Source organism: Triturus cristatus, chromosome 6 (genome assembly GCF_964204655.1).
Source record: "Triturus cristatus chromosome 6, aTriCri1.1, whole genome shotgun sequence".
NCBI lineage: Eukaryota > Metazoa > Chordata > Amphibia > Caudata > Salamandridae > Triturus > Triturus cristatus.
This window is the reverse complement of record NC_140589.1, coordinates 211,075,909-211,086,350: the sequence shown is the minus strand read 5'-3', so window position 1 is coordinate 211,086,350 and position 10,442 is coordinate 211,075,909. Positions and strand designations below refer to the sequence as shown.

Sequence of the window (10,442 nt, the reverse complement as noted above, 5' to 3'; positions counted from 1 at the left end):
TGGAGGGACTTGAGCAGAATTGCTGTACTAACTAGCTTGACACAAGTTAGAGCTGGTATTGAAAACTATTCAGGGATTTTTACTTCCCAGCCATTCCCTTCCTGGCACTGCCCTACTTGCATGGCTCCAATCATTACATTGAAAACACTTGAAAAGCATTTTCGTCCTTAAAATATTGGAAATGTGAACATGGATCAGAAGTATTTTTAGTTCTGGCACTGGCAGGCGTACACAGACACGGTCATCCCCCCGCCCCCATGGAGCAAGGACACAATACGGCCTTGCCTTGAACTTCCTAAACCTGGAGCACGGACACAACCCTGGCATGCCCATCAAGCTGGCAGCGAGGCAGGGTTCACCCACTGGCACTGGAAGGCCGCTCGGCCTCTCCCCCGTCGCATTCTTATTGGTCGATGAGGGTATCTCACGCTTGTGATTGGCCAGCCGCGGCACCTGGCTTGGTGCTGTGCGCCTTCAATGTGAGCCGGAGATCTGTGACCAGAGGCGGCCTCGGAGGGCGGCGGAAGAGCACCATGGACCCCGCCGCCGCCGTGCTGCTCTCCCTGGCACTGGCTCTGCTTTTCAAGGTGCTCCTGCTGCGGTGGAGAGCGCCCGCCGCCCCGCCCTGCGTCCGAGGCTGGATCCCCTGGTTCGGAGCTGCCTTCGAGCTGGGCAAAGCTCCCTTGAAATTTATCGAGCAGGCAAGAGTCAAGGTAACGCAAAGGATCCACATACATGTCACTCACACGCCGCGCAAAGTGCGCGAGAAACTAACATGCATTCTCCAGCACTGGTGAGGGCTGATAAAAAAAAGTGTGCACCTTGCGTGGGGAAATACTACACGTCTAGCGCCTCTGCGCCGTGCTGATAAAAGAGCCGCTTCTTGTACACAATAGAGCAAGATGGGTAAACATATCCTGACCCCGCTGCCTCCGCTGTACAGGCGGAGAGCGTGCAGCAACTGCATAATGCATGCGGGACACTCTACCCCCGCTCAGCTCTGAAGACACCTGCACAGATCCGTTGCCATCTACATGTCCATTGGGCCAGATCGCGTGTCTTTTATCCGTGCACAATAGATCTACCTTGCATCCTGCACGTCGCTAAACATCGAGCACCACTTACCCTTTACAGGTGATACACAATGCAGACATATCCGTGACATTTTACACCCCTCCACCCCTTTATTGTGCAGGTCATTTCAAAGTACTTATGGAACTACAGCGCATCTTCCACATCTGCCAGAAAACAAATTGAAAATACATCGAGGACCACTGGAAAAAAGTCAATTTGCTGGAGTGACTTTTTCAGTTAATTTAAAAGTGCGCACTTACCGCTTCATCCAGCACGAGGTGCCGATTTTAACAAAAAGTTTTTTTAGCGCAACCGATACAAAAGTTCTTAAAACAGTCAGACGCAGAGCTGCAGGGCGGAACTCCGAGCCCGTCAGCTTGCAGAAGTAACTGGCCATCGTTTATTGTGCTGTTTATTGCGTCATTTGTGCATTTAAGGGGGCGACCAGTTTCTCGAGATAGCGTAAGCATTTCCGAATTGATGGTCTGGTTGGTCGGGCTTTTGTCTGTTGTCAGACTACAGGTTGTGCAGGGGGGCATCCATCCCTCATACCTTGCATGCCCTTTAAAGTGCCCTGCATTGAATCACTACGTGCATTCTAATGAAGAAGTCATAATACTTGAATGTAAGGTACTGTTCGGCAGAGCAACTTCCTAAGATAAAGAGGTGCTTTCAGAGGCCTTATAGAGTGAACGTACCACGCCACTGCCACATCACCCTCCACCTGAGAAACCTGCACTGGCTCCCCGTCAGCAAGAGGATATCCTTCAAGCTCCTCATCCACACACGCAAGGCACGCCACAAGACCGGCCCAGCTGTCTCAACAGACGACTCTCCTTCTACATCCCCAACCGCCAGCTCCGCTCCGCTGACCTCGCACTCGCCACCGTCCCGCGCATTCGAAGAACAACCACCGGCAGGAGATCCTTCTCCCACCTCACCGCCAAGACCTGGAAGACCCTCCCACTGAGCCTACGACAGACCCAAGACCTGCTGACCTTCAGGAGGCTACTCAAGACCTGGCTGTTCGATCAGTAGCGGCTCCCCCTCCCCAGCGCCTTGAGACCCTCATGGGTATGTAGTGCGCTCTACAAATATTTGATTGATTGATTGGTTGAACCCGAAAGTTAAGCTAAGCTTTACAACATTCACCGAATAAATGAGGCACAAGAAGTGCGTTCACTTAGGCTTGGTTTCTGCTAATTCCAATAGTATATATCTTTTACATAGTTGGTTTTATTGTAGAAGTTCGAAAGGACGGAGTTAAAATGGCCTAGTAATTCTTCAATCTAAGAGAAAATGATAAATTGTGTATAACATTTTAAAAGCAACATGATGAATGTATAGAAGTTTCTTTCTTAAGAAGCCTATGCAATTTCATAATCTCCACCAATTCCCCCATGTTAAGATGTTAAAATGTTTGATGCCAAATGCATAAAGTTGCCCCTGCAGTTTGTCTCACCTCCACCGTGCAGAGGACGGAAGGTATTGGCCCAGGACTCCTCTTGTGAGGTACCCTACTCTACCCTCCCTCAACCGCAGCTGATGGCAGAGTTTTAATTTTGGGATTCCGTAATATGTGCCACGTGCTGGGTAGTTTAGCTGCTGGGGTGCAGAAGGTACAGTACAGACACAGATACTTTCTAATGGGCTATTTTGAGGTGGACTCTGGTGAGGTAAGGAATGTAGCCATGACCACAGGCATTAAGCAGCAGCAAACATCAAATTATGCGGCAGGGTTCACTAAACTAACCTGCAAGGAAAGGCAAATGATGAGCTATGTAATGTGATTAAAGTCAAATTAGGCAACATATTTATTTCGTCTCCTCTTCCACGTGCACAATAGAAGTAGTGACGCCCACCTTCCTCATACTAAACCCGAGAGGGCCTTTTATTCCGCACCGTCTCGAACTAGAAGATAAATAGAGTTGGCCTTGGGGTTGATTTGAGGTGGCTGCCAGCAGCAGCAGCACGCATCCGATAACGTTGCTTCTGCCGCGTTAGCCCAGTTCAGGAGTCCACAGACAGGCAGAGAACTAAGTCCAAAGTCTCGAGATACGCGGTGCTGGAGTCTGCCCTCTGGACGGGCGAGGGTTAAAATCCATGGACGCTTCCAGCGCCGACAGCCGTTCACCTAGCGCGCCCAGACTCGGTACTGGGGTCAAGGGCAGTCAGCGTTTGTTTGCAAAAACGTCATCTCATTCGGTAATTTTAACCTCAAGTGGAAATGCGCTGGTGGCAGGCCGGGGCACTGTGCATCAACTGCACATCCCAGGCTAAAAGTGCCGTGCGCGTTATGCAGCCTGTTTGCATGACATCATTCAATATTCACTTCACGCTCTCGCTGCTTTGAGCTGGAATGAAGTCCACTGCAACAACCCTCTAGGCGCTATAACATCATTCAATATTCACTTCACGCTCTCGCTGCTTTGAGCTGGAATGAAGTCCACTACAACAACCCTCTAGGCGCTATAACATCTTTCAATATTCAATTCACGCTCTTGCTGCTTTGATCTGGAATGAAGTCCACTACAACAACCCTCTAGGCGCTATAACTGCCCGGGTATTTCGAGTCAGACGCTGGAGAACTCTTAGAGCTGCAGAAGGCGGTCCATAGTGAAATGCTAGTTAATACAGGTTTATATTGAAGAAATGAAATCTGCAGCGTTCTAAGAGAGACTAATGCCTCTCTCCCTTTCCCAATGTATTTCTTTACTACTCTAATCTGAATCCTTTTAGGCAGGGCTTTGATTGGATCGAGTCTGTCGGGTCTCAAACCCGCTAGTAATTAAAAGCGACTTTGAAACGGGTCTCCAGCAGGCTCTGGATTCATATCCTTAATCCAATTGATAAAAACGCGGATCGATTTCTGAACAATGAATGTAAAAGCACGTTCAGGTAATCCATATCAGTTATTTAGTTTCTGAATACGTTTCACATGTTTAACACTGTTAAGGAATCCAAGATTAAGTAAGCTAGGATGCTGAGTTTCTGTATGTTTTATGTATGTTTCTGTATTTTTATAGTGTATCATGTATAGTGTTTCATTTTACTAATCTCCAGTGCATAAGTAAAACTAGTCGCCTCCAGGTGTTCACAATGGGACACAGGTGCTCTAGGTTTGAGGTTGAAGGCAGTGTCAGTTTCGTTCTCACAGTGTCTGTCCGTGTGTCAAAAAAGGGATCCAACCCTTGGCCTCTCTGCAGAGCACACAGAGCAATGGCCTCGTAGTCCAGTTGCAATTGTGATTCGGTGCAAATGTGTGTGAAGAAGGTACAGAGGTGTCAAAATATCTACAAGGCAAAAGCAAATGCAGTGCTTACAGGTGAGTGGGTGCCTTGTGTATTTGGGGGGTGGTGAAGTGAAGGAGAATCGAGGAAGTGGATTTTGAAGAGAGTGAGCAGAAGGTGCAGAAGAGGAAAGAGATGAGGTGTAGGATATGCAGATGCAGGAGATGTGGAGAGAAAAAGCACATACATGTCTAAAATAGAGTGAATATAACTGGAGTGATTAAGACATTTTGAAGACCACCACCCGGTCCAGAGGCCTCAGTAATGTTTAAATCAAATTCTCAATTTCAGAATTGAACGTTTTCAATATTATTTACAAAAACCATTACTGTTACTCATTTATCTGAAACAGCTAACAATCATTGACAAAGCCAGTAGTTCTGGCTGTTTTTAGGTATATGTCAGTTGTTGTCTTATATATCTGAATGCAAAAACAAGGAGATGATGGACAGAGCGCTGAAACTTTTCAGACACTCACCCCCGGTCACAGATCTGGGTTGAATCCATCATCATGCTTTAGCTCACTTTGCCACCCCAGTTCAGACACAGCTATATGCAAATCAGTCTTGACCCTGTGCCTCATGGGCACAGTCCTGCCCGAACTGCCAAGCCATGTCTTCCCTGGACCGGATACAAGCATCCTGGGACAGGTTTCAGGCTAACAGCCCTTATCAGCCAGTCTAGCTTGAATCCAGTGGCAAAGTGAGCAAGGGACCCACGTCTGGGCATACCCTGCCAACTTAGGGTGAACAAAGCAAACACAAGGAGATGATGGATGGAGCGCTGAAACTTTTCAGACACTCACCCCCAGTCACAGATCTGGGTTGAATCCATCATCATTCTTTAGCTCACTTTGCCACCCCAGTTCAGACACAGCTATATGCAAATCAATCTTGACCCTGTGCCTCATGGGAACATGGGCGTCCGCAGAAATGTTTCCAGGGGTGGGCAAACTTTTTACTTCATCACCGTGTAGTGGAACCAATGAGGGAGGCGAAACAGGAATTTTGTGCTTCTGAACATTTATTATGTGTATTCCCAAAGTTACGGCCCACGAGGAGCAGCGGGAGAGAAAACCGCCGGCTCGCGTCCTCGCGCTCTTCTTGCCTGCCTACCCGCCCCCCGACGTCACAGCCATCCTCGACACTGGATTGGCCAGTGACGTCAGGCGGCGTGCGAGCAGAAACAGGACTACGGGTTTGCCTGCCGTCTAGTACGTTACATCACGTACGACATCTCCCTTTCTTAACAAAATAGAGAACTTTACATAACAGTCATCTCATAACAAAATCTTCGAACCTTTTTGGTGCCCTGATATGCCTTGTAGGTCTGCGGGGAGTGATTTGCAGATTGGCCCCCGCGCTGCGGTTGCCCGTACCACCTTGGCTTGCACACATCACATTGCGACTGTCATTCCTCACTGACATGGGGCTGCTGTCGCTATGGCTTTCAGCATCCGCTAGTCCATGGCACGCACTCGTACCATCCTCAGTGGTCCCATCAATGTCTTCTTGCACCTGCCACTCATACATACTATCATCGACCTCATTCTCATGCACCTGGCTGCCTCTCATGATAATCTCCTCTTGACCTGCCTTGAGCCTGACAATGTCGTCCTTGCTCCGCCATCCCCCACCTTCCAGACAGACAGCTCCCTTAGTCACTCCTTGCACTCGTGCAGGGGTCTGGAAAACAGACTCTCCCTTCAACACTCTGGTTGGTTTCTTCACCAACACCCAATCCCCCTGCGCTACCTCTTTGACTTTGGCTCTATTCACCACATCAGCGTACCGCTTGTTGCTTTCCTGTTTGGCCACAATCCTTTCTTTGACCCTCAGCCTCTCATCGGATACATCTTCAGGTTCCTCCCTCATGTCATACCACCTATCAAGTTTGGGAGTAAGCTCGCTCATACACCTTCTCCCTCTCATCAGGTAGAACGGAGTGTGCCCCGTGACAGCATTGGGCGTGTTGTGAAATGTGTGTACCTTGTCCGCCAGAAATGCCTTTACATCCAAATTGGAGGCAATTGCCTGCTGCACACCCTCCTTCAGGAACCTATTCATGCGCTCGACCTGCCCATTGCTCTTAGGGCTGTAGAGCGGGGTTTTCTCCTGCTTGATCCCCAATCTGGACAGGAAGTCTTTCATCTGCCTGGAGACCAGCTGTGTGCCGTTGTCGGACATCAAAATCTTCGGCTGTCCTTCACTAGCGAAGACCCTCTTCAGCTCCGTGATCACTCGTTCAGTGGTAACCTCCCTGACGAATTTGTAGTGGATCCATTTGGAGAAGTAATCCGTAAGGACAATGAGATGTCTGCAATCGTCAGGCAGCAGGGTAAACGGGCCCGCGAAATCAATAGCGACTTTGATCCAAGGACCAGCAGGAATGTCCACCAGCTGCAGCGCACTTTTCGCCGTCTTCCAGTGCTTGTCGGCCCTCAAGCATGGTCCGCATCGGTCGATAAAACTGCTGACATCGCCGCACATCCCTGGCCACCAGTAGTATTGTTTGAGTAAGTTCCTTGTGGCGGTAGCGCCCGGGTGACCTTTGTGAGCTAACCGGATTAGTTTATCTCTCAACCCTTCCGGCGGCACAAACAGCTCATGTCTTTTCACGAAACCGCCCTCGATGGAGAGTTCGGGGCTAACCTGCTGGAAACTTCTGAGCGCACCGTTCAAGTTCCGGATCGGGGCCAGCGAGCCATTATGTGATCCATCACCCTACGCATAGTCGTGTCTTTCTCTTGGGCCGCCATCCATTCCTCCTCCGAAATGGATCCTTCGCAGATGGCCGTAGCGTCCACCAGCGCCACTACGCACTCCGTATCATCCATGGATCCGTCCCCCTCGCCGCTGACCGGCAAGCGCGACAAGCAATCCGCCCTGCAATTGAGGCCGCCCTTGATGTGTCTAATGGTGAAATGATACTCCTGCAGCCTGGACATCAGCCGCAAAAGCCTTGAGCTGGCCTTCCCGTTGCCGCGGCCTTCGCCGTCCATCATGTAGATTAAAGGCTTGTGGTCCGTGACCAGTTCGAACTCCATGCCCCACAAATAGTTCCTCAGTTTCTCCACGGCCCATACGCATGCAAGCGTCTCCCTCTCAATGGTGCTGTAATGCTTCTCAGCGTCACTCAGTGACCGGGAAATGAAAGCGACCGTGTTCTCCGTCTTCCCATGGAACTGGCAAAACACCGCACCGATACCCTTGGCGCTTGCGTCGACTGTGATCACATTCTGGAATGCCCTGTTGTATGGCTGTAGCACGGAAGCAGCCACGATGGCCTGCTTGACTGCATCAAAAGCAGCTTGTTGGGCATGCGCCCATGTGAATTTTTCGTTCTTCCTCAGTAGCTTCCTTAGGGGCTCCACGATGGTCGCATATCCCTGCATGAATTTGGAATAGTATTCGCTGAGCCCCAGGAACGATCGTAGGGCGTCTTTGTCTCCGGGACACGGGGCATCACGTATGGCCCTCACCAAATCATCTTTAGGCGCAATGCCTTCCGCGGTCAGCACGTGTCCCAAGTAGTCGATCCTGCCCTCCATGAACTTGCACTTGTCCTTGGAGACTTTCATCCCTTTGTCGCGCAGCACCCCCAGCACTTCTCCCAGCAGCTCCAGGTGCTCCTCTTCACCCGCCGTGTGGACTAGAATGTCGTCCTGGAAGGCTTCCACCCCCTTCATGTCGCCGAAGAGCAAATCCATCAACCTTTGGAAGACGCCGGAAGCTGAGGCGAGGCCGAACGGAAGGCGGACGTACCTGTAGGCTCCGAACGGGGTAACAAAGGTGGTAAGTGCCTTGGACTCCTCCGTGAGGCATACCTGGTGGTATGCGGACTTCAGATCTATCAAGGTGAAAAATCGCGACCCAGATGTAGAAGACAGGATCTCTTGGATGTTGGGTAGAGGGTGGCAATTCACCAGAATGTTTCTGTTCAAAGATCGCAGGTCCACACATAGCCGAATGTCCCCTGTCCTCTTTTTCTTGGACACCACGATTGCGGACACCCACTCTGATGCGCCTGCTTCCTCTATCACTCCCTCCGACTTCAACCTATCTAGAACAGCCTTTAGCTCCCCCCTGACAGAGAGGGGCACAGACCTGACCTTGTGTTTTATCGGCACGGCATCCTCCTTCAGTCGTATAGCGTGCACGAACCCTCTCACGCGCCCTACCTTGTTTTCAAACACAGACTCAAATTTGCCGATGACCTCAGCTAGGCCCTCCTGTAAATCATCTGGCTGCACGTAGCCGACCCAATCATCCCTCAGGACTATGGGATCATCCGCCCCCGGTACTAGCATCACCCCCAGCTTGGCCAGATCCTTCCACCCCACCAGGCTCCTCCCTTTCTCAGCCACATAGATCTTCGTTCTCACTGTTCGCCCCCTGAAGGTGAGGAAGTCCCAGAAGTACCCCATCATCTCTATGTCTTTCTCCCCAAACGCCTTCGGATTCACATCCGTCTCATGCAATTCCACACCTTGCCACTTCAACTCATACGTGGTGTCAGAAATCAGGGTAATGGGGGAACCAGAATCGGCCGTAAATGGCAGCTCAACTGCACCAATCAGAACGGAGCCAATAGGCCCCTTCACTCTCCCATCTTCAGCATCAATGGACAATACAATGTCCGCATCAGTATCAGCATCGCAGTCGCTCACCGAGCTCACTTTCATGCCCCCACCAGGTCTCCTGGCTTTGCATACTGCCGCGAAGTGGCCCACTTTCCTGCACTTAGAACAACTTTTGGACAGCGCCGGGCATGTCCTGCTATCCGCCAGGTGATCCCTTGACCCACACCTAAAACAAGCGAGTGGCTTCCTGCCCCCCCCTTTCTCGCTCGCCACCCTTTCTGGGGTTCTAGATGCACCTCTATGTTTGTCCTGCACAAAGAACACATTAGAAGCCTGGCTCGTGCTCGCAAGTTCTTTCGTGGACACCATGGAACGTTCAACGGCCTTCGCAATGGCCACCACATCCTTCAGCGACGGATTCCTGCAAGAAAGCAACCGTTCCTGCACCTTTTTGGAATGGCAGTAGAACACCACCTGGTCCCTGAGGTAAGTATCAGTCATCTCCCCGAATTCACATTCTTGTGCCAACACACGTAGACAGGCAATATACTCCTCGATAGTCTCACCTTCCTCCTGCTTCCGCAAAGCGAATTTATGGCGCCCCACCATGATATTACCCTCCTCAGAGTATTGCAGCTCGAGCCGCTTGACCGCCTCCTGGTACACGTCTAGAGGGGCAAGGGCCCCCGGAGGGTCCGTATAGACGGGCAAACTGTCAAAAACCTCCTGGCCTGCTTTCCCCAACAGTCCGAATAGAAGCGACTTCTTGCGTGCAGCGCTATAACCCTCGCCGTCAATGGAGACGATGTAATTCTCAAATGCGCGCAGCCACCCCTTCCACTTCATACATGGCTTACCAGGGGAGTCCAGAAAGAGGGGCGGCACACATATGTTGATGGGTTGCGCCATAGCAGGAGAGCAGGCACACGTGGGACAGCGGCGAAGATCCTGGGCAATCCCCACCAAGCTCGGAAGGACACCACGGTCGCAGGGAGGCAGGAGTCGGGCGCCGCAGCAATCAACGCAGCCTCAGGAAAGTGGAAGTTTATATCATCAGCAGAGAAAGCGCCCCCTCCACAGCAGCTCACCAGTGCAGCTCACGGAGTCGTCGGGGCGAGACAGCACCACAGGACAGCAGGCAGCACTCAGCAGGACACCAGCAGGGCCTCGGGGCAGGAGGCAAAGGCAGGCAGCAGTAATCATCAGCAGGGAATCTTGAGCCTGGGAATCAGCGAGGCGAGACCAGCGTGTAGATTCTGCACATGGGGACCTCAGGCAGCAATCAAATCACTCGCGGGCCGTAACGTTCGTTTTAACCCTCGTCTCCATTTGTAGTGGAACCAATGAGGGAGGCGAAACAGGAATTTTGTGCTTCTGAACATTTATTATGTGTATTCCCAAAGTTACGGCCCACGAGGAGCAGCGGGAGAGAAAACCGCCGGCTCGCGTCCTCGCGCTCTCCTTGCCTGCCTACCCGCCCCCCGACGTCACAGCCA

At 51.2% G+C, this 10,442-nt stretch overlaps 1 protein-coding gene across 1 annotated transcript in view; it reads left to right on the top strand.

The window, feature by feature from the left end:
• Positions 1-438: 438 nt before the first annotated feature.
• Positions 439-10,442, top strand: part of CYP39A1 (cytochrome P450 family 39 subfamily A member 1) — a 267,552-nt gene continuing 257,548 nt past the window's right edge. The window contains exon 1 of the mRNA XM_085610546.1: positions 439-713. Within this exon, the coding sequence (XP_085466672.1) occupies positions 534-713 (180 nt within the window). The 5' untranslated portion in view covers positions 439-533. The remainder of the gene's footprint in view (positions 714-10,442) is intronic.